This window comes from Symphalangus syndactylus, chromosome 20 (assembly GCF_028878055.3).
Source record: "Symphalangus syndactylus isolate Jambi chromosome 20, NHGRI_mSymSyn1-v2.1_pri, whole genome shotgun sequence".
NCBI classification, from domain to species: Eukaryota; Metazoa; Chordata; class Mammalia; order Primates; family Hylobatidae; genus Symphalangus; species Symphalangus syndactylus.
In genome coordinates, this window is record NC_072442.2 from 60237144 (window position 1) to 60260413 (window position 23270).

Consider the following 23270-nt stretch of genomic DNA (forward strand, 5'->3'; position numbering starts at 1 on the left):
CAGGAGAATTGCTTGAACCTGGGAAGCGAACGTTGCAGTGAGCCGAGATCGTGCCACTGCACTCCAACCTGGTGACAGAGGGAGACTCCATCTCAAAAAAAAAAAAAAAAAAAAAAGAAAAGAAAATACAACATGTGTTTTCAGTACAACCGCAGCTCCACGAAGAGCTCCACACGTAACCACATTTCCTCCCTAACTAAATTGCCATCCCAAAGCCCTGGCATATTGAAATTCTGGGGCAGCCAACTGTCCCATTACATCCCAGCCCAAGAATCTTCTCTGTGTTCAACCAAACCCCTTCTCCCTTTGCTCGTGTGTGTGTGTGTGTGTGTGTGTGTGTTTGTGTGTGTGTTTGTGTGTGTGTGTGTTTGTGTGTGTGTGTGAGGTGGGGAAGGCTGTCTTTGGCTGTTGGATTTTTACTTTCTGCATCTGTGATCCTGGGAGAAGGGGATCCTCACACCACTGTGCATAAAGATGTGTGTTTGGGGATATCTCACATGCAGATTGCAACCTAAGGACTTATCCCAAATCACCAGTTTTGTTCACTGTAGAACAAATCAAAGGACTAAGAAATACTCAGGGGAATCCCCTTGTGGCCACCAGGGGTGAGGGTGAGGCTGAGGCTAGGTGCGCAGTGCAGGCCCCTTTGACCTTGCGCCTGGCTGCCAAGCATTTTAAATAGAGCTATGTATTTGTTTTATTTATTTATTTATTTATTTATTTATTTATTTATTTATTTATTTTTCTTTGAGACGGAGTTTCGCTCTTGTTGCCCAGACTGGAGTGCAATGGCGCGATCTTGGCTCACTGCAACCTCCGCCTCCTGGGGGGTTCAAGCGATTCTCCTGCCTCAGCCTCCAGAGTAGCTGGGATTACAGGCATGCGCCACCACACCACCCCGGCTAATTTTGTATTTTTAGTAGAGACGGGGTTTCTCCATGTTGGTCAGGCTGGTCTCGAACTCCCGACCTCAGGTGATCCGCCCACCTCGGCCTCCCAAAGTGCTGGGATTACAGGCGTGAGCCACCGCGCCTGGCCTGTTTCATATTTTAAAATCGTGTACACAAAGGATCTGATTTAATGACAGAGACATGATAGCTCCTCAGTAAGTGACAGCTGCTAGTATTATTGTTGGGTGTGCAGTGCAGACCCCTTTGACCCTGGGGTTGGAAGCAGCAGCGAAAAGGGCATGGGCATGCTCAGGCACCCTGTCCCCCAAGAGGATGAACACTCCTTGGGCCTCCACAAAGGCAGTGTTAGAAGGCATGCCTATCCTGAAAAATGCCCCTGAGCCGGACAGGGAGGGACCAGGGCGCGTCATTGGAATCTGGTTTTCCAGAAAGGCAGCTTGGAAAGAGATTTATTGGGCAGACACACCTGGTATACTTAGGATGTCCTGCCCTGACTCTGGGGACAGGACATGGGGAGGAGGCTCACTTCAAGCTTCTGGAGCTCTGTGAGGTCAGGAGATCCCCACAGCTTGCAGTCTGCCCTCCACTGTTTTTTGGTCAGTCTAAAAGGTCAATTGGTATAACGGGAAGCACACCAGCCTCCTTCCCCAGCTGACCTTGAGCAAGTCCCTCTGCCTCAGTGGTCCCAACCTGTCAGATATATGGGTGGGACGAGAAGACTTGAAAAGCCCTTTCCAGCGTTGACATCCTAGCATCGCTTTGCTTCATGACTCTTATCTGCCTAGACGCCGTTCTAGATTTTGGGGGAGCAGCTGTGAGCTCCCCAGGCACAACCCTTTCTTTCACAGTTTATGGGTGCTGGAGAGACAGACAATAAACGCATCAATAAACAGATAAAGATCCTTTTGGGCAGTGGCAAGTGCAGTTGGAGATACAACCAGGTGGCAGGGTAGCATGATGGAGGGCAGAGGGAGGGGAAACATGAGGGATGGTGGTCAGGGAGGGACTCTGAGGAGGTGACACTGGAGTTGAGACCTGGGGATGACATGAACACATGCTTAGGGTCGGGTGCAGTGGCTCACGCCTGTAATCCCAGTACTTTGGGAGGCTGAGACAGGCGAATCGCTTGAGCTCAGGAGTTTGAGACCAGCCCCGGCAATGTGGCAAAATCCCATCTCTACCAAAAGATACAAAAAATTAGCCAGGCAGACTACGCCTGTGGTCCCAGCTACTCGGGAGACCAAGGTGGGAGGATCGCTCGAGCCTGAGAGGCGGAGGTTGCAGTGAGCTGAGACTGCACCACTGCACTCCAGCCTAGGTGACAGAGTGAGACACTGTCTCAAAACAAACAAACGAACAAACAAACAAACAAAACCACTCTTGAAACAGCTTGGTTGAAACAGCTTGAACAGCTTAGGGGAAGGGTACTAGAAACCCAGGAATGGCAAATGCAAGGGTCCTGAAGGACACATGTTCTGGGTACAGCAAGAAGGCCAGAGTGGCTGGAAAAAGGTGTCAGGAAGGCATGGTCTTATAGCCATGATAAGTCCTTGAATTTGTTTCTTTTCTTTCTTTCTTTCTTTTTTTTTTTTTTTTTTTGAGATGGAGTCTCTCTCTATTGCCCAGGCTGGAGTGCAGTGGCGCTATCTCGGCTTACTGCAATCTCCACCTCCCCTGTTCAAACGATTCTCCCGTCTCAGCCTCCTGAGTAGCTGGGATTACAGGCGCATGCCACAGCGCCCGGCTAATTTTTGTATTTTTAGTAAAGACGGGGTTTTACCATGGTGGTCAGGCTGGTCTCGAACTCCCGACCTCATGATCTGCCTGCGTTGGCCTCCCAAAGTGCTGGGATTACGGGCGTGTGCCACCTCGCCTGGCCCTTGGATTCATTTCTACGGACAACCCCATTTTAAGCTCTGGTGAACTTTAAGCAGGGGAGTGGCCTGATTTTTCTTTCTCTGTGTCTTAGGAGAGTGGGTCCCCAGGAGTTAGTTGCTCCTTGCGTTGCAGGGCTTGGGCTGGGGTCAGGCACGGGGGATACCCCAGCAGTGAGAACTCAGCTTCCTGTGTGGGTGGCCCCTAGTTAGCAACCCCAGTGAGTGTGAATCCTTCCCAGGAACCGCTCCTCCTTGCCGGGTCCCGCCCCTGGTCCAGGAGAACCAGTTCTTCAGCCCAATGAGCACCTATCAAGAGTCATGCGTCTACGTTTTGGTCATAGCTGGGGAGTGCCCCATCTACATCCTCATGCCTGATCCCGTCCCTGTCCCTGCCCCAGCCACATTCACATCCTCAGCATCCCTGCCACCATCTCTGTCTCCCTCAGGAACCTAATTCCCACTCCAGACTGGAACCCTGAGCAAACCCAGGGCCATCCTGGGATTTGGGTTGGAGGAGACCTATTGGTAGCAGGCTATGACTCAGTTTGCCCAGTCCACTGCCCTGCTTCTCACCAAGCCTCAGCAGCCGCCTGGGGACACAGGGCAAAGGGGAGAGATTAGAAAGAGGAGGCTGAGAGAATTTGCATGGAATTTGCATCTTAAGATTTGCATCTTCAGGCTCCCAGCATCCTCCAAGAGTCATCAAGGTGGTTGAGGAGGGAGATCCCAGGAGGGAGATCCAGCTGGACAGCTTCTGTCTGCAGCCCAGGACAGCCAGCCCTGCCACCCAGAGCGGGGCACAACCCTCATCCTCAGCCTTCTCCCCTCTCCTCCCTCCCTCCTCACCCAACCCCTTTCCCTCCCCTACACCACGCCTTGCCCCTTCTCTCACCCTGAGCCCAAGTCAGCTCTCTTCGGATCTTCACCATAACTCCAAAGCCATCATCGATTCAATCCCCAGCCCTGACCTTGTCCTTGTCATTAACCCATTCAACAATGTTTTCAGTGTCTCCCAGGTATCAAGTATGACACCAGGAGATGGGGACAAAACCAAAAAAAATTATGGACTAATTTATTAGAGAAAACAGACATCAATCAAAGATGTTAGCTATAGTGCTGTGAGAGCCATGTATAGTGAAATTTGGCCTTCCTGGAAAAAGCAATTATTGAGCTAAGATCAGGAGGAAGAGGAAAGGTGACCTCAGTTTGAGAGGTAGAGAGGAAACAGCATGTGCCAAGGCTCTGGGGTGGCGACGAGCTGACTTCACTTCCTTCAGGTCTTTACTCGAAAGTCTTCTTCCCAAGGAGCCCTCCCTGGCCACTCTGTATCTAAAATTTGCTCCTTTTCTTTTTTTCTGAGACAGATTTTCGCTCTTGTTGCCCAGACTTGATTGCAATGGCACAACCTTGGCTCACTGCAACCTCCGCTTCCTGGGTTCAAGCTATTCTCCTGCCTCAGCCTCCCGAGTAGCTGGGATTACAGGCATGCGCCGCCATACCAGGCTAATTTTGTATTTTTAGTAGAGATGGGGTTTCTCCATGTTGGTCAGGCTGGTCCCGAACTCCTGACCTCAGGTGATCCGCCTGCCTCAGCCTCCCAAAGTGCTGGGATTATAGGCATGAGCCACCGCGCCCGGCACTCCTTTATCTTTTATATTATCCTTCCCTGTTCTCTCCTTTCTCTTCAGCACTTATCACTATTTAACACACTATTTAATGTATTTGGTTACTAGGTAATATTGTCTGCTTCCCTCACTCGAAGGCAAGCTCCATGGGTGCGATGAATGAAAGGCCTGTGGTCCCAGACAGAAGAGAGCAAAGGGGAATGTGAGGTGTGAAGCCAATCAAAGATCATTTCAATCCTCAACTCCAGCCACATCTGTGTCCCTAACCTAAACCTGAATTGCAGTTTCGACCCCATTCCACATCCAATCTGGAACCTACTGGAACCTTCTCTTCATCTCACAATCCCAGCCCCCTCTGACCCTAACTTGGCCTGGGCACTGAATGACCTTCCTTCGATGGTGATAGAAGTGTGCCATCAGGGAGGAAAGCAGGGCTGTGCTTCCTGGTTGACAGGAGCTGCGCCTGGGAGGCGAAAGGAAAGGGGACAGGTCCAGAAAAAGGAAATAGGGCCGTGCCTGCCTCCTCACTCTCCCTGGGTCCCAAATCCTATCTTTGGAGAGTCTATCTCTGACTCTCTCATAATTGCTCCTCACCTTACTCCTAACACCTTCTCCCTATCCTGCGGCTCTGACTTCTGTGATTCTATCAGCAACTAGTTCCCATTCCCAACCTCCCAGGCTTATTTTCTTCAGAGCACTTAGTATCCAAAATTATAGTGAACAAATCCTTGTTTACTGTTTCTTTCACTTCTTTCCCAGCTATTCCGTAAGCTCCACGTACGTTTCATTTCTTCTCTGCGTCTGCAGTGCCTAGAACGCCATGCACTGTGCTCACTACATATCTGAGGGAGGGAGGGAGGGAGGAATGACCTGGTTCCCAACAAACCCAGTTCCACTGGAGCCCAGCCCTGCCTCCAGCCCTCTTCCTAGCTTCATTCTTTTTTGGGAGGGAAGTGAGGGTATGTACTTTATGAAATTAAAGGATAACACATCATGAAATGAATGAAGTACCCTAGACGCCCCTCAGATCAAGATAAGAACACCTCCAGCAGCCTATATGGCCTCCCTCTGCCAGAGATACTCACCAGTAGGGGTTGTCTGAGAATTGCTCAGTTTTGCTGGTTCTGGAAGTTCCTATCAATGGATAACAGAACGTATCCCCTTTAATGTCTGGCTCTTTTTGCTCAATATCATCTTTATGAGACTCATCCGCATTGCAGTTCATTCTTTCTATTCCTGGGTAGAATTCTATTTTATGATTATACCACAAAATATTGATCATATTAATCCATTATTTAACTTAATTCTTTTTTCTTTTTTTTTTTTTTTTGGAGATGGAGGCTTGCTTTGTTGCCCAGGCTGGAGTGCGGTGGCACGATCTCAACTCACTGCAACTTCTGCCTCCTGAGTTCAAGTGATTCTCCTGCCTCAGCCTCCCAAGTAGCTGGGACTACAGGCACACGCCACCACGCCTGGCTAATTTTTGTATTTTTAGTAGAGACAAGGTTTCACCATGTTGGCCAGGCTGGTCTTGAACTCCTGAGCTCAGGCGACTCACCTGCCTTGGCCTTCTAAAGTGCTGGGATTACAGGCGTGAGCCACCACGCCCAGCTATTTAACTTAATTCTTATACCCCAGATTTCGTTCTGTCTTCTAATTTAGTTTTTTTTTTTTTTTTTTTTTTGGTCTTCTGATTTTATATCCAACTCCAATCCCTCCCCAGTGGATCCTGGCCCCACAGGAAGCAACAGATCCCCCTCTCCTACCCTGATCGTTCCTCCCCGAAGCATCTTCAGGCCTTTCTGCACCCATGTGGTCCCCGAGCCCTAGCTTCAACACCTCCCACCCTTCCTGTCACAGACTCTGGGCCCTGGGGCAGAAGGATGGGACAGCTTTCTCACTGTGGCCACTACCTGCCCCATTTCCCAGAGAGGAATGGCCTGGAGGCTGGCCAGCTGCGCGCAGCAACTTAGTGCCCCTCCCCCTCCCCTCCCCCGCCCACCAGTGGCCTCAGAACCAATGCAGGTCACTCACTGCCCATGGCCCTGCTTAGCAGGGGTGCCCGGCACTGCAGCCAATGGGGACTGGCAGGAGGAAGGAGCTTATTAGTCTGATAAAGATCTGGGGGCCCCACCCTGCCCCCTCCCGCAACTTCCCTAGGGCCCTGGCTCAGGCTGGACTGGCTCCCCCACCCTGAAGGCGCCTTCATCCACGGCATCTTCCATCCGCCCTTTCAGAGGCAGGCCGAGTGCCCTGCCTGCTCTTCCTCCCTGCCAGCTCCCAGAAGGCTTGGAGCCCAGACACCTGCTCACCCACCACCAGCTGGGCCCCGCCCGGGCCTGCCCGGCACGCACCCCGGCTGCCAAGGGCAGCAGCTTTTCCAGGATTTGGCCGGCAGGCCCAGTCACCCCACCTCGCTACCTCACCACTCCACCTCAGAGGCGAGCCCTGTCCACTCCACTCTGTGCCTGGCTTCTCTTGCCTGCCTTGGGCCTTCGTGTGGCCCCTCCACGGTGTCTGGGACTGAGTGCCCCTCTTGCCTCCTGAAGAGCAGCCATGGCCACCTACAAAGTCAGGGTGGCCACAGGCACCGACCTCTTGTCGGGAACACGGGACTCCGTCTCACTGACTATTGTGGGGACGCAAGGAGAGAGCCATAAGCAGCTGCTGAACCACTTTGGGAGAGACTTTGCAACTGGGGCGGTAAGTGTGTGTGTGTGTGTGTGTGTGTGTCTGTGTGTCTTTGTGGCCCCAGGAGGGGTGAAGGTGCGCAGGGGGAGCCAGGTGAGCCGAGCTTGGCCAGGAGAGGCTGGAGAGCCGAGGCACAGCTCTGAAGGCAGTGGCTTCCCCAGTGGCTCTAGACGCCTTGTCCAGAGCTGGCTTCCAGCCCTCGCCCATGTCCCAGATCTCTGGGCCATCCTTCTCCATCCTGCTCCTTCATCTCTAACCCTTTCAGGCATTCCTCATCTCCCTCCCCATCCTTTTCTTCTCTCTCCTTCTTCCTCAGCCCTCTCTCCCTGTCTCTGCCTATCCTGCATCTCTCTTTTCTCAATCCTTTCCACCTGCTTTCCTTCCCCTTCGCTCTCCTCCCCTTTCTGTCTTATCCCCTCTCCCGCATCCCGTTCTCTTCCATTCTCAGTCACTCTTCCTAATTCAGCTGCCTCCTAACTGTCTCACATTTGCACTGGATTCTCTGTGACTTAAAATGGCATCAGACCAGCCTGTCTAGTGGAAGGCACGCTTTGCGGGCCCTCAGACCTGATTTTGAGTCAGACCCAGCCACCTGCTGCTATGCGACCTTAATAGGTCACTCAATCTATGTGGCCATTCTGAATATCTGCATCTTCATTGATGAATGGGAGAAGGAGCTGGCTGGACCTCTCCCCACTCGAAAACTGTAGAGTGGTACCCAAGTCCCCAGGGGTCTGAAGGGTTCCTGCAACCTCAGGTGCCTGGAGAGGGGAGTGGGAGAAGACAGGAGCTGGGGATGGAGAGAAGGAGGGGCTGGAGTCCTACGCAGCCCTGGGTAGAGGGATCTAGTAGGAGACCCCCAAGCTGGAGAAGTCAGAGGGAAGCTCAACGATCAGGTCAATATCCTGTGTCTCCGTCAGTCCAGGGAGGTGAGCATTGCACAGCACGAGCAGGGCCAGGGTGAGGGGCCAGAGGGGTGTGCGGCCTGGGAGCCAGGGTGAAGTCTTGCCCACTCAGCCAGCCTTGCATCCTGCTTAGGTGGACCAGTACACCGTGCAGTGCCCGCAGGACCTGGGTGAGCTCATCATCATCCGCCTGCACAAAGAGCGGTACTCCTTCTTCCCCAAGGACCCTTGGTACTGCAACTACGTGCAGATCTGTGCCCCCAACGGCCATATCTACCACTTCCCCGCCTACCAGTGGATGGATGGCTACGAGACCCTGGCACTCCGGGAGGCCACAGGTAAGCCCTCATCACCCTGCTCCATCCTGTGACCGTGAGGCCTCTCGCTCCTGCCTGCCACCCTGGCATGGCACCCAGGCTCCCATCAAGCCAGAGGGAGGCCCAGCCCCACCAGGGACTCCTGGGCTCTCCTGCCACTGTCACACATTTCCCTCAGTCAGTGCTGCTGCCCTGGGCTCAGCTTGGGGCTGCACACTGGAGGAAGAGAGGTGCCTGAGGCCCGGTGGCTACCCTCAGCATTCCCATCTGGCAGCAGACAGCATTCCCAGAGTGCGCTCCCCGCTACGTCTCCAGCCCTCTCTGACTCCAAAAGATGCCCAGCCACTCTAAAAAGACCCCTTGTGATGCTAAGTACAGGCTCAGGACTCTCACAAGAGGCCTATTTATAATGCCAATCATATGCGCTCCAACAAGTCTCCCTGTTACTCCAGCAGGATTCTGTTACTATAACAGGATGCCCCATTATTCCAACCAGCACCTTGCTATCCCATTTAGAAGCCCTTTGAGTTCAACAGGTCTTCATGGTACTGTGATCTTATAATTATGACGCCCTGGCTTTCTTTTTTTCAGACAGAGTTTCACTCTTGTTGCCCAGGCTGGAGTGCAATGGCACGATCTCGGCTCACTGCAACCTCCACCTCCCGGGTTCAAGCGATTCTCCTGCCTCAGCCTCCTGAGTGGCTGGTACTACGGGCGCGTGCCACCACGCCAAGGCTAATTTTTGTATTTTTAGTAGAGATGAGGTTTCACCATGTTGGCCAGGCTGGTCTCGAACTCCTGACCTCAGGTGATCTGCCCGCCTCAGCCTCCCGAAGTGCTGGCATTACAGGCATGAGCCCCAGTTTTCTAACTGAGCATTTTTAGACTGATGGGATGTTCTATTGCTCCAAAGGACTCCCTATTTTCCCAACAGGACACCGTATTTCTCTAACAGGATGCACTGTTACTCCAAAAGGCCCCCCTTAATCCAGTAAGGATCTGTCCGGTAGAGGCTCTGTTATTCAGATCGACTGTCAGGGTTTCTCCAAGGTTAAGGCTGGCTAAGGCTGCCCAGTGGTTTTTCCAGTTGCTTGGTTACTCCCATGGGAGAGACACAGGACCTGAGTGGCTGAGCTCCTCGCACCCACCCCTGCCAGAGCCCCTTGTGTGGTGAGCTGGGCTCAGCTTCCTAATTTGTGGCGCTGCATGGGGACTGGAGGCCTGTCCTCTCTTATCCCCCAGTTCCACCACCTGAGTGTCTGTTGGCTTCCCTTGAGGTGAATGGGAGGGAAAGGCTGAGCTGAGGACACCCAGGGCCCGAAGCCCCATCCTCCCTGCAGCTGACGACCTCTCTTCTGTTTCTCACCGCCCTGTGCTGGAATCTTCCCCCAGGAGTGGGGAACAGGGCCTGAGCTGGGGAAAGGAGAGGCCAGGAAAGCCTGGGAGATGGTGAGCATGCCAAGGGGAGGGTCTCACTGGGGACACAGAGCATCTTCCTGCAGTGACAGGTCTGGGTGACATGGAAGCAGGGGACAGGCAGGGTGACGCTGGTGGCCAGGCAGGAATGGGGTTGGGTGGGGCCGCTGCCACGCCACAGGACAGGGAGACTTGAGTCACCCATAGGGCCCTCAAAGGAGTGAGGCTCCCGCCCTGGGGATGAAAATGAGCTGGGTCTCTGGGTTGCACAACTCCAGGGAGCACTGTTCATCCTGAATACAACATGAGCTGAGGCAGGTGGAGAAGGGAGAGCGTGGCGAGGTAAGGGCCTTGAGGGGAAATGATGGGCTGTAGGCCAGCCTGGGGACCACCAGCCAGGGTGCTGGAGGAAGATGGACTTGGACTTGGGTCTCAGTTCTTCCGCTGACTAGCTGGACGTTTGGGCACATTTCCAAATTCTTTTTTTTTTTTTTTTTTTTTGAGATGGAGTCTCGCTCTGTCGCCCTGGAGTGCAGTGGTGCAATCTCGGCTCACTGCAACCTCCACCTTCCAGGTTCAAGTGATTCTCCTGCCTCAGCCTCCTGAGTAGCTGGGACTACAGGCGTGTGCCACCACGCCCGGCTAATTTTTGTATTTTTAGTAGAGACGGGGTTTCACCGTGGTAGCCAGGATGGTTTGGATCTCCTGACCTTGTGATCTGCCTGCCTCGGCCTCCCAAAGTGCTGGGATTATAGGTGTGAGCCACCGCACCTGGCCACATTTCCAAATTCTTCTAAACCTTGGTGCCCTCATCTGTAAAATGGAGATAACAACAGAACCTACTTCAAAGTTTGGATGTGAGAATCCAATAAGATGACATCTAAACAGAGTTTGTTTGTTTGTTTTTGAGACAGAGTCTCGCTCTGTCACCCAGGCTGGAGTGCAGTGGCATGATCTCAGCTCATTGCAACCTCTGCTTCCTGGGTTCAAGCGATTTTCCTGCTTCAGCCTCCTGAGTAGCTGGGATTACAGGTGCGCGACACCACACCCAGCTAATTTTTGTATTTTTAGTAGAGATGGGGTTTCACCATGTTGGTCAGGCTGGTCTTGAATTCTTGACCTCATGATCCGCCTGCCTTGGCCTCCCAAAGTGCTGGGATTACAGGCGTGAAACACCGCACCTGGCCTGAACGGAATTTTAAAAGGCTTAACAACTGTTGGTGGTCAGAAGCAGCCTGCTATGGGGCAAATCCAGCCTTGTCCCCACGTAATACGTAATAGCGACTGTTTCTCCTTGTGAAATGGGCATGGGGATACAGTCCTTTAGCTGAAACTGCTGACTCCAGCGGTGTTTTGAAATTTGGATTTTATTGAGAAGCTACATACACATGTATCTGTACACACGTGTGTATGTTTATATAAAATATGTATATATGTACATACGTATCTTCATCTATAAATCTATATCACACACATACCCCATATATTATGTGCTATATCTACCACAGGGCACACCAATCAAATATACTAACACTTCCCAGTAAAAACTATGACAGTTACACCCAGTGAGTTAAATAAAGATTGTATATAGCCTCAGGGAGATTCACAGCAGGCTTTGTCAACCAATGAATTTGTTGTGGAACAAACAGACAAACAAACTTGATTTCCATAGCTTTCTGTACTTTGTGGTTGTGGAGAAGGGGTCACCAGCCTATAGTAATAGTCACCTGCCTCATAGGGTGCTTCTTAGGCTTGGATTAATAAAAGTAAAGTGTCTACAAAGTGCCTGGTGTTGGGGACCAGCCTCAACACCACCTGTAGGGTACCCAAAGTCCAGTGGTGACGAAGGAATGAGAAGAGACAGGTTAAAAGTGCATAAAGAGTGGGGGCCAGGGGGGCAGCTGCAAAATGGAGGCTGCAAAAGGCCCAGAGTTCTGGTCTCCACACTACTTATTGAGTACAATCACTTAGATCTAAGAAGCAGATGTTCAGGGCGAAACAGTGAAAGGGAGGCAGTACATCATAGACGTAATCTATAGCAATAGTGGTTTAAATGAATCTCCTTTGTGCTCAAACAGCATATCTTTAACTTATCGGAGAGCAGCTAGTGGGAGTGGGCTTAACTAGGAGCCTGCACGTCTGTCCACATTCCAGATTTCAAAGGAGTGTCTTTCTCCTTGAACACAGTGTTTATAGATAAGACAGCAGGTTACGCTCAGAGCATGGGAACATAATGGCGATAAGAACGCTTTCCTCCTCAGAGGCCTTTTGTGACTTTCCACAACGTATTGTCCCATATTTTTATGGCCAGTTTATACAGGCACCCCACAAGCCCTTTTCCCAACACCTAGGACCTAGTAAGTGCTAAACGACTGGCAGTTATTAATATTTCAGTGGTATATACCCAAAGGAAAAGAAATCAACATATCAAAAAGATGCCTTATTTATCGTGGCACTATTCACACTAGCAAAGATATGGAATCACCCTAAGTGCCCTAATGGATGACTGGATAAAGAAAATGTGGCATATATACACAGTGGAATACTATTCAGTCACGAAAAAAATGAAATCATGTCATTTGCAGCAACATGGATGGAACTGGAAGTCATTAAGTGAAACAAGCCAGACCAGAAAGTCAAATACCGAATGTTCTCACCCATAAATGGGTGTTAAAAAATGCATACACATGGGCCAGGCGCGGTGGCTCACGCCTATAATCCCAGCACTTTGGGAGGCAGAGGCGGGCCGATGACCTGAAGTCAGGAGTTCGAGACCAGCCTGGACAACATGGCGAAACCGTGTGTCTACTAAAAATACAAAAAGTAGCCGGGCATGGTGGCAGGCGCCTGTAATCCCAGCTACTCGGGACACTGAGGCAGCAGAATCGCTTGAACCCAGGAGGCAGAGGTTGCAGTGAGCTGAGACCGTGCCACTGCATTCCGGGCTGGGTGACAAGAGCAAGACTCCATTTCAAAAAAAAAAAAATGTGTACACATGGACATAGCAAAACAATAGACAATAGAGACTCTCAAGGGTGAGAGGATGGGAGGGGGTGGATGATGAGAAATTACTTAATGGGTACGATATACGTTATTTGGGTGATGGGTATCCTAAAGCCGTAACTTGGCCACTATGCAATCTATGCATGTAACAACATTGCTCTTCTACTCCATGAATTTATAGAGATAAAAAATATTTCAGTGGGTCTAGAGGAGGGACTTTTTGCAGGAGCAGAGCTCAGCTTGAGGGTAGAGCAAGAGGAAAGAGGGTGGGTCCATGATTCTTTTATCTGATATTTCTGGACAGGACGCACCTTCACTCTCCCAAGGTGAGCCTTCCCACTCCTTGGTCATGGGCCCCCCCAGAGCCGACCTGGGGCACAGAAGCTGAACTCCTGCTTCCTGAAGTGGGCAGGGGTGGGCAGGGGCAAGGGTCAGCCCTTGAGTCCCCTCCTTGGTCTCCCTACAGGAAAGACAACAGCAGATGACTCACTCCCCGTCCTCCTGGAGCACCGAAGAGAGGAGATCAGAGCCAAGCAGGACTTCTACCAGTGAGGGGGCGGGTGGCAGAGTCTGGGCGCCCAGCAGGCGTCCAGGGAGGTGGGGGACAGTGATGGCTCTGGCCCTTTGCCCTGGGGTGGTGCACGGGCGTGAGGGTCACATCTCGGTTTCCCTTGCAGTTGGCGAGTCTTTCTTCCTGGCCTGCCCAGCTATGTGCACATTCCCAGTTACCGCCCTCCGGTCCGGAGGCATCGCAACCCCAACCGGCCTGAGTAAGGACCCGAAGCTGTGCTGGGCCCCTCCCATGGTTTTCCTCTGGGCGCCTGCCTCCTCTCCTCCCCCTGGATCCCAGTTGCCCTGCGCTTCTCCCCACAGGTGGAATGGCTATATTCCGGGATTCCCAATTCTCATCAACTTTAAGGCCACCAAGTTCCTGAACTTAAATCTCCGCTACTCCTTCCTCAAGACGGCCTCCTTCTTCGTCCGCCTGGGGCCCATGTGAGTGCGTGTGAGTGACGGGAGAACGAGGGCTCCTGCAAGGACTGTCCCTCTCCCCCAACCTTGGCAGCCTCCAAGACAGCCCCAGAGGTTAGAATGGCCAGGAAGGCAGAGGGAGCTGAAACGCAGACCCAGAAAACCTGACACATGATCCCAGAGACCTAGAGATGCAAAGATCTTGAGACATGGGACCCAGAGACTTTGCGACGCACAGACCCTGAAACCCAGAGACCTAAGTGGGTGGGGCGGCCCCGCCACCCGCCTCAGCCGGCGCCTGGCAGCCCCTCTGACGGCCTCTCCCTGGAATCCCATCTCCTAGGGCACTGGCTTTCAAAGTCCGCGGCCTGTTGGACTGCAAACATTCGTGGAAGAGGCTGAAGGACATTAGGAAAATTTTCCCTGGCAAGAAATCTGTCGTCTCCGGTATGGAATGGGGCGTCCCGGATCGAGCAGGGGGAGCCAGGTGGTCTCCCGCATGCTAGGCAGGCCCCCCACATCGGGGCAGTGGGGCAGGAGAGGCCGCGGGGCGCGCGCGCGCCCTCTGGCGGCTTCTTGGAAAACGTCGCCCCGGGCTCCTCCGGCCGCCCGAGGCTGGGGGCTTCGTTTTCCTCCCCAAGTCCTCTGGGTGCCCATGGTCTTCCTCTGTCCCATGCCTCTCCGTCCCCGAGGGGGGCCGGGCCGCCTTGTGACGCCCTTGCGCCGTCCTCGCAGAGTACGTGGCCGAGCACTGGGCAGAGGACACCTTCTTTGGGTACCAGTACCTCAATGGCGTCAACCCCGGCCTGATCCGTCGCTGCACGCGGATCCCAGACAAGTTCCCCGTCACAGATGACATGGTGTCTCCATTCCTGGGCGAGGGAACGTGCTTGCAAGCGGAGCTGGAGGTGAGGCCCGCTCCGGCGGAGACCCCGGCCCTCCTCCTGGCCTCCCTGTCGGGCGTCCCCGTCTCTCCCCCGCTCCGGCGCCCGCGCCAGTCCCAGCCACGCCCGCAACCCCCGTCCCCGTCCCTGTCCCAGTCCCACCCCTGCCCCTGGTCGCCAGCGCCCTGTGCACCTGCGGCGCGGGTCACGGGCGCCCCGTGTGGGTGCCTACTTGCCACCCATCGCGGCTCCCCTCCAGAAGGGGAACATTTACCTGGCTGACTACCGCATCATGGAGGGCATCCCCACCGTGGAGCTCAGCGGCCGGAAGCAGCACCACTGCGCCCCCCTCTGCCTGCTGCACTTCGGACCCGAGGGCAAGATGTTGCCTATCGCCATCCAGGTGCCTGGGCTGCAGGCGGCGCTGCCGCTGAGACTCTGTGTGCGCGAATGTTCCTCCGAGTGTGCGCGCGCTTATGTGAGCGTGTGGACCTGTGTGTATTCAGCCGTTTCTCAGTATCCTCGAGAGATTGGTTCCAGGACCTCCCCGGGATGCCAAAATCTGCAGATGCTCAAGTTTCTTATATAAAATGTCCCAGTATTGCCGGACGCGGTGGCTCACGCCTGTAATCCCAGCACTTTGGGAGGCCGAGGCGGGCGGATCACGAGGTCAGGAGACCGAGACCATCCTGGCTAACACGGTGAAACCCTGTCTCTACTAAAAATACAAAAAATTAGCCGGGCGTGGTGGCGGGCGCCTGTAGTCCCAGCTACTCGGGAGGCTGAGGCAGGAGAATGGCATGAACCCAGGAGGCGGAGCTTGCAGTGAGCCTAGATCATGTCACTGCACTCCAGCCTGGGCGACAGGGCGAGAGTCCATCTAAAAAAAAAAAAAAGTCCCAGTATTTACATATAACTTACACACATCTTCTTGTGTGTTCGGATCACAGGCGTGAGCCACCGCGTCCGGCCTGGGCACATTTTTCTAGTTCATACAAAAGCCCGGTATGGGCTGGGAGCAGCTCAGGTTTGTATGCCCTAATAGGCTTAGGTGTAGATGCACCTTGCAAGGCTCAAAGACCACCTTGGTAGTTCCCCGCCTCTCACCTGCTTGCTGTCTTGGTCCCCTCAGGTACAGAAGTACAAGGTGCGCTGCTCAGCGGAGCTGGGTGAGCTCTTGCTGCTGTGTGTACACAAGGAGCACTACGCTTTCTTCCATGTTGCACTCCTGGGCTCAAGCGATTCTCCCGCCTCAGCCTCCCAAAGTAGTGGGAGTAGTGAGCCACCTCGCCCGGCCCTCTTGTGTATTTTAAATCCTCTCTAGGCCCGGTGTGGTGACTCACGCCTGTACTCCCAGCACTTTGGGAGGCCGAGGTGGGCAGATTACCTGAGGTCAGGAGTTCAAGACCAGCCTGGCCAACATGGGGAAAGCCCATCTTTACTAAAACTACAAAAATCAGCTGGTCATGGTGGGGGGCGGCACCTGTAGTCCCAGATATTCAGGAGGCTGAGGCAGGAGAATCTCTTGAACCCAGGAGGCAGAGGTTGCAGTGAGCGGAGATCGTGCCACTGCACTCCAGCCTGGTGACAGAGCAAGACTCCATCTCAAAAAAAAAAAAAAAAAAAAAGAAATAAATAAAATAAATCCTTTCTGGATTATAGTACCCAATACAATACAGTGTAAATGCTATGTAGATAGTTGTTACACTGTATTGTTTAGGGAATGACAAGGAAAAAAAGTCTGTACATGTTCAGTAGAGACACTTTTTTTCCCAGAATATTTTCCCTCTGTTGTTAGTGGAATCCACCAGTGTTGAACTCATGGATACGGAGGGCTGGCTGTATGCCCCCATGTCTGTGCATCTGTGAGTGTGTGCATGTATATGTGTCTGTGGAGTGTGCTTGCTTCTTTGACTTCATCCATCCATCCACCTGGAAAACCAATCCCCAAAGGGGGTCAGGTCCCTACTGGAAATACTGAGATAATTAGACTGGTCTGGCAGAGGAAGGAACTAGGTGTTTCCTTCCCAGAGGTCCCCCCAAGGGTCATGTGCAAGTTAGAAAGAGGCTCCCTCTGGGTGGATGGGCCAGAGCCCCAGAGCCTGATGCTCCTGGCTCCTTAGTGGAACAGTGTAGGCTGATTTCAGTGATCTGCCTGTCCCCTGAGGGGCTAGGAATCCTTGTGCAGTGCACAACCTGCGCATCTGAATGTGGTGGAGGTGTGGCTGAAGTAAGGAAGTCTTGCCAGAGGAGGCAGTTTGTGAGATGGTTCTTGAAGAATAAGTGGGAGCTGCCAGGTAGAGACAGGGGCGAGAGGAAGGTACTGCAGTTGAGCAGAGGGAACGGCAAGATCAAATGTGGGGAGGGAGGAAAGGCCCAGGGGTGCTCAGGGGACCAGTGGGACCGGAGCTTGGGAGTGTTTTTACCTTCTCATACTCCCTTTTGCCTCCTTCCTGCGGTGGGGACTTTATGTGTGTGGGTCTCTGCCCTCACCTAACCCTTTCTCTTTCACCACCCCTAGCTCAGCCAGACCCCTGGGCCGGATTGCCCCATCTTCCTGCCCAGTGATTCTGAGTGGGACTGGCTGCTAGCCAAGACGTGGGTACGCTATGCGGAGTTCTACAGCCACGAAGCCATCGCCCACCTGCTGGAGACCCACCTCATTGCCGAGGCCTTCTGCCTGGCCTTGCTGAGGAATCTGCCCATGTGCCACCCCCTCTACAAGGTATGGGCTTGGGGGAAGGGGCCTCCCCCAGGCATCATGGCCCTCACCTGGCCTCGGAAAGTCCCCAGGCCAACTGAGCAGTCAGAGAGACTCCATTCAGCCTGGGGGGCATCTGGGAACCACGAGAGAGGACTTGGCATAGGGACTTCCCAGAGTGAGCAGATCTGATGTTACAGAAATGGGGAGCTGAGCTCCTTTGGGGGCCACTTCAGCCCTCTCTCTTCATCCTCCTTGCTCTCCCCACAGCTCCTCATCCCCCATACCCGATACACCGTCCAGATCAACAGCATTGGCCGGGCTGTTCTCCTCAACGAGGGGGGGCTCTCTGCCAAGGTAAGACTTCTGCCCCCAACCCCAATGAAACATTTGCTTTCCTCTGGCCTTTGCAGTTAGACAAAGAGCAGGACTTCCCACTTGCCTTTGGGTCATCATGAGGGGGCATGAAGGGAGGGAACTCGATGAAGTGGGTTCTCCTGTCTAGAAAGGAGCAGAGGCAGGGCTGGTGTGCTGGTCCGGAGCAGGAGAGTTCCTGGAGGTGGGGTGGGCTGGGTCAGGGGTTACAGGGGCACTTACTGGGATCCTAGAGGAACTGAAGGGGTGCCAGGGATGCCCATCTGGCTCCAGGATCTGCCTCCTCTCTCACAGGGCATGTCCCTGGGCGTGGAAGGCTTTGCTGAGGTGATGGTACGGGCTCTGTCGGAGCTCACCTATGAAAGCCTCTACATCCCCAATGACTTTGTGGAGCGTGGGGTCCAGGACCTGCCTGGATATTACTACCGCGACGACAGCTTGGCGGTGTGGAATGCACTGGAGAGGTGAGCTCAGGACAGCAGTGGGTGGCTCTCAGGGTGGACACCCTGGGATGTTGGAGAGGGTGTGGGGAGCTTCTAGATAACTGAGTGTGGGTCTGATGTCATCCAGGGGCTTGGCCTTGGGGAAGGGGCCTGGGGTCTGTGTGTCCATCACACCTACACCCTCAGCCCAGCAGGCCCCTTCCTTGCTTGGGTCCCCAGCCCACCTCTGCTGGCCAGATCCCTTCTGGGATCTGAGACGCCTGTAGGCCTTGCCCATCCCTTAAAAGGGAGTGCTCTGGGTGTATTCTGGCCTTGCCAAGCCACCCTCTCCACTTCTGCCCCACAGGACTTGCCCTCCCACAGGCCTGGGGCAGCTCTGGGGCCAACTGAGGTCAGGGCACCCTGGGGGAGGTGGGAGAAGCCTGGCTGAGGAGTGGGAGGGGAGGAGGATCCAAACTGAGGCCCTGTCCCCTGGTCAGGTATGTGACAGAGATCATCACCTACTATTACCCGAGTGACGCCGCCGTGGAGGGTGACCCGGAATTGCAGTCCTGGGTGCAGGAAATATTTAAAGAGTGCCTCCTTGGGCGGGAGAGCTCAGGTATGGGCCTGGACACCTGGGCAATCGGGGGAGCTGGAGCTGAAGGGCAGCCCCCAGGCAGGCCTGCTAGGGCCCTCCTGGGCTGGATCAGAACATATTTTATTGTAGACTGAAGGAGACAAATTGCTGCCCTAGGATTTTGACAAGCTCTTCTCTGGCCCCTGGAGCAGTGGCATCTCAGAGAGGTTGGGGAAGAAAACATGGCTGGCAATGGGTCCCTGTCTGAGATCAGGGGCTGTGGGTCATCTCTGCAGAGACCTGGAGGGGTCCCAGCCCCACCCTAGAAACAAATCTTTGTGGACTGTGAAATGGGGTATGAGCTCCAACAGGAAAGGGCAGGAGGCCAGGGAGCTGGCAGGGGGGAGCTGGCAGCTCCAGGAGAGGGGTGAAAGCGCCCTGAGGTCCTGCCACCTGGGTACACACTCAACAAATATCCAGTGAGCATCCACAATGCAACACTGTGCTGGTTATTGAAGAGGCAAAAGGGAAAAAAACAGGTGGTGAAGGTGCCTGCCTTCAAGGAGTTCACAGTCTGGGGTGGCAGGTATTTCCCTAAAGTAAGTTGTGGGGAAGCCCAGGGAAGGCGCCTAACCCACCCTGGGAAGGGGTAGTGGAGGGAAGATAGGGCAGGAGCAGCAAGCTAAGATCTAGCTGAAATCGAACTTCTTGGCTAACACCTAGCTAAGATCTGCAGGATGGAGAGGTTAGCCTCGAGATGACGCAGGACGGGGATGGAGAGTTCCGCACGGGAGCAGCGTGTGGAAAGTCGAGAAAGCCAGAGAGAGCATAGGGAGTTCCAGGAGCTGCTTACTGTAATCACGTTCTCTGCAACTGGAGCTTAGGGTGGGACGTGGGGAGGTTCCCAACGGGCTGAGGCTGAGGCTGTGAGCAGCGGCCAGGCTGCACAGCCTGGTTAAGGGCCAGAGGGAGCCATCGAGGGTTTTGCAAGGAGATCAGACTTGTATGCTAGAATATCAGGCTGCACTGGCAGTCAGGAGACAGTTAGGGAAGCTGTTGTGTGTCCAGGAGGGAAGACTGGGGACCTGACTAGGGTGGGGGCTGTGGCGATGCCACAGAGAATTCCAGAGCTAGAAATGACAGGACTGGGTGATAGTTTGAGTTTGGTGGTGAGGGGAGGGGGAGGGGAGGGAGGAGCCAAGGGCGACTCCACGTTTCAGACTTTTGCAACTGGATAAATGATGTATGTCATCCATTGAGCTGGGGGCTAAAAGGAGGAGCGGTTAGGGAGGAGGATGATGGGTCTGGTTTGAATATGTGGGACTTTTGGAACCTGAGATCACCATGGTAACCAGGACACACGGGACAACAGGAAAGAGAAGCAACCTGAGGTTCACACGGGACAACAGGAAAGAGAAGCCAGCAGCTTGGTAGGGAAGAGGTGTGGGACTGAGAAATCCATCCGGAGTGGGCACAGAGTCCGGAAGGAGGTGATGGAGGGAGTGGAGGGCGGGGGCTGGGTTGAGTCGGGGCAGGACTCTTCCGAAGGAACGAAGGAACCCAGGAAAGCCTCCTGCCTCTCCCAACATCCCCAGGCCTGGGACCAGAGCGGCATCCCCAGGGAAACTGGAAGAGAGATCTGAGGGCCACAGGTTAGGCAGGGGCCAGGAGCAGCCCTGGAGGACTTCTGGCCAAGGCCTGCAGCCCTCCGTCCCCAGCCTTATGATCTAGATTAGGGGAGATGGGGTTGCTGCCACAGGAGGGTCACGCAGGCAGGATGAGGGTACGGATGCGGCAGCTTGAAGCTTTTGCAAAACGGTGAGAGCGGGGCATGGGGGCGCCCTCTGCCGGGCAGCCAGTACTAGGGCACGACTGACGCCGCCTGGGCTTTTCCCCTGCCGGTCAGGCTTCCCCAGGTGCTTGCGAACCGTGCCTGAGCTGATCCGATATGTCACCATAGTCATCTACACCTGCTCTGCCAAGCACGCTGCTGTCAACACAGGCCAGGTACCGGTGCTCTCACCAGCCTAGGCCCAGCCCCAGGCTCAGACCTTCTAAATTTCGTCCGTGCCCCAACCTCAAATCCAGCCTCAGCCATAATCCCTGGTCCAGCCTCAGCTTGTTCCAGCTTCAACTCCAGTACCAACGGAAACCGAGCCTCAGCCCCAATTCTCAGCCCCAGCCCCACACCCACCCCCACCCCTAGTCTAACCAACCCAGCCCAGCCTCAGCGCCAAGGGCGGGGAGTAGAAGTCAGCGACTGGAGGGCGGGTGGTCAGCGCCTGGCGGAAGGAAACTCCTGGGGTACTCTTCCACCCAGACCCGCGCCTCTATCCCACCTCCAGATGGAGTTCACCGCCTGGATGCCCAACTTCCCAGCGTCCATGCGGAATCCACCCATTCAGGCTAAGGGGCTGACCACTCTGGAGACCTTCATGGACACGTTGCCAGATGTGAAGACCACGTGCATCACGCTGCTGGTGCTCTGGACCCTCAGCCGCGAGCCTGACGACAGGGTGCGAGATGGGGTGGGGGACTCTGAGTACAGGGAGGGGGCCAGGAGGCGGGGAGGGGGAGGACAACTGGCGGCGTCAAGAGGGGAGCAGGGAGTGAGAGGCCACTGAAACCAAAGGGTGGAGGGGCCAGGGCCACTGGCAGGAGGAGGGGGTGCTGGCCGGCCCTGGTCCCAGCTGTCGAGCTCTCTGCCTGCAGCGGCCCTTGGGACACTTCCCGGACATTCACTTCGTGGAGGAGGCCCCGCGGAGGAGCATAGAGGCGTTCCGCCAGCGCCTGAACCAGATCTCACACGACATCCGCCAGCGCAACAAGTGCCTTCCCATCCCCTACTACTACCTGGACCCGGCGCTGATTGAGAACAGCATTTCTATTTAGGAGCGCGCTTCCCGTCTCTCCTCTCCCCATCCTGTGCCCTCCTATTTTCAAAAAAACAAAACAAAACAAAAACCACAAAAACCTCAAAGACCAAAACACCAAACAAACAAAAAAAACAGAAAACCTTCCTTTCCCTGGGTCTGGCTGTGAGTGTGCGCGGCAAGTTACTGGGGCGCTGGCGGCAAGGCTGGCGCCGCGGGGTGCGGGTGCAGGCTGTGCGCGCCGTGCGCTCTCACCGCGATTCCGTTCTCTGCGGCCGCGGGGTCCAGGTAGGAGTAGGGCAGCGCCAGGCCCCGGCTCCATTCCAGGACGTCCGCCGAGATCTGGGCCAGGTGGCTCTGGAAGGCGGCGATGTTCCGCCGCGGGGCCTTCTCGGTGAAGTGCTCCTCTGGGTAGGTGTCCAGGAGGGGAGAAGGAAAGGCTGGGACCTTGGCCGGCTGCATTTTCAGCCCACAACGATTCTGTTCCATCTAAAGTCTCCCTACCAGGGGACTTAGTCCACCCAAGCCCAGCCCACGTAGGGGTCCTGGACCACTCCAGACCCATCCAACTTGAAACATAAAACACCCGCGCACCTAGACAAAAGACTGCGGGCCACAAGAAACCCAGACCACCCCAAGCCCGGCTCACTCTGAAGCCCAGACCACTCTAAGCTCCACCTACTAGGAATCCACAACACCATAAACCACACCCACCAGCAACCTAGTGGCTGCAAGCCCTGCCACCTACGAGCCCAGCCTGCTAAGTGCACCCTCCTAGTAGCTATTGTCCCCAGGATCCCTTCCTCAATGTTCCTACTCTCTAGAAGCTGAAACCCCAGCCGCCTTGCTTATGGTGTCCTTGGTTTCATTGCTGACCCCCCACAGGAGAACCAGGGTGTGGCGTGTGGCATTGACCTCAGGGAGTGAGGCTGCTAGTTCTGTCTGGCCCTTGGCGGTGGGCAGGGCAAGCCACAGGATGATAGGAATATTGGGGATCCAGGGACTGAATTCAGACCGACCCCCGCAAACTCAGTACAGAGCTTCCAGTGCTGCTAGGGCTGCTCCTCCCGCGACCCTGCTTGTCCCCCAGGTCTGGCATTGGCTCACCTGGCCGCTGTTGATGGCAGCATGTTGGGCTGAGCAGGTGAAGATGATCATTGTGAAACACCAGATGAGCCCAGCACAGTGGCCCAGGGTGGCAGGGACCCCTAGATGGGAGTAGGGTAGAGAGAACAGAGCTGAGACCCAAGAGGCTGCTGCCCTGGGGCACTGGACACCACCTCTGAGAGCACTTGGCTTGGAAAACCCTCCTGGAAGATCTCCCTGACCCAGGCCTGGAGCTCCAAGTCCCTGCTCACTGCCGTGTTGTCTGGGTAGTAGATGTTAACAATATTGGTCCCAAAGCTGGGGGGTCGGGAATACATGGTGACTAATACTCGGGAGCCAACACTGCACAGGGGTGTGGGTTGGAAGGGGCCACTGAGACCTGCTGCCCACAAAGGAGGAAACTGAAGCCAGGGAAGGAAAACGGCCAACCACAGAGTGAACTGCAGAGCCGAGATCAAACCGGGAGGCTGTGGTCTTCACCGTGGCATGCAAACAGAGGCCCGAGGGCCATGACTGATCTGCAGATGTGTTTTGATCAGCTGGCAAGGTTTTTCTGTTTGTTTTTCAAGTTGAATCACTTGCCAACATTTAAATATTAGAAGATGTCTGGT

The 23270-nt window shown here is 54.6% G+C and overlaps 1 protein-coding gene across 1 annotated transcript; it reads left to right on the top strand.

Annotated features, from left to right (window-relative positions):
* Positions 1-6629: 6629 nt before the first annotated feature.
* LOC129470120 (arachidonate 12-lipoxygenase, 12R-type) lies at positions 6630-21801 on the top strand. The gene is made up of 15 exons (XM_055257556.2): positions 6630-7116; positions 8143-8347; positions 13212-13293; positions 13423-13515; positions 13619-13741; positions 14061-14164; positions 14453-14625; positions 14861-15004; positions 17123-17326; positions 17573-17659; positions 17972-18141; positions 18600-18721; positions 20586-20686; positions 21025-21195; positions 21392-21801. The coding sequence occupies exons 1-15, from the start codon at positions 6970-6972 to the stop codon at positions 21569-21571; spliced, it is 2106 nt and encodes a 701-aa protein (XP_055113531.2). The 5' UTR covers positions 6630-6969; the 3' UTR covers positions 21572-21801.
* Positions 21802-23270: the final 1469 nt, after the last annotated feature.

Bases quoted from the DNA above. Each gene is read 5' to 3' on its own strand.
- LOC129470120 (XM_055257556.2), top strand. From the start codon at position 6,970: ATGGCCACCTACAAAGTCAGGGTGGCCACAGGCACCGACCTCTTGTCG. The intron at 18,722-20,585 runs GTATGGGCCTGG...CCTGCCGGTCAG, and splicing joins CCTTGGGCGGGAGAGCTCAG to GCTTCCCCAGGTGCTTGCGA. The intron at 21,196-21,391 runs GTGCGAGATGGG...CTCTGCCTGCAG, and splicing joins GCCGCGAGCCTGACGACAGG to CGGCCCTTGGGACACTTCCC.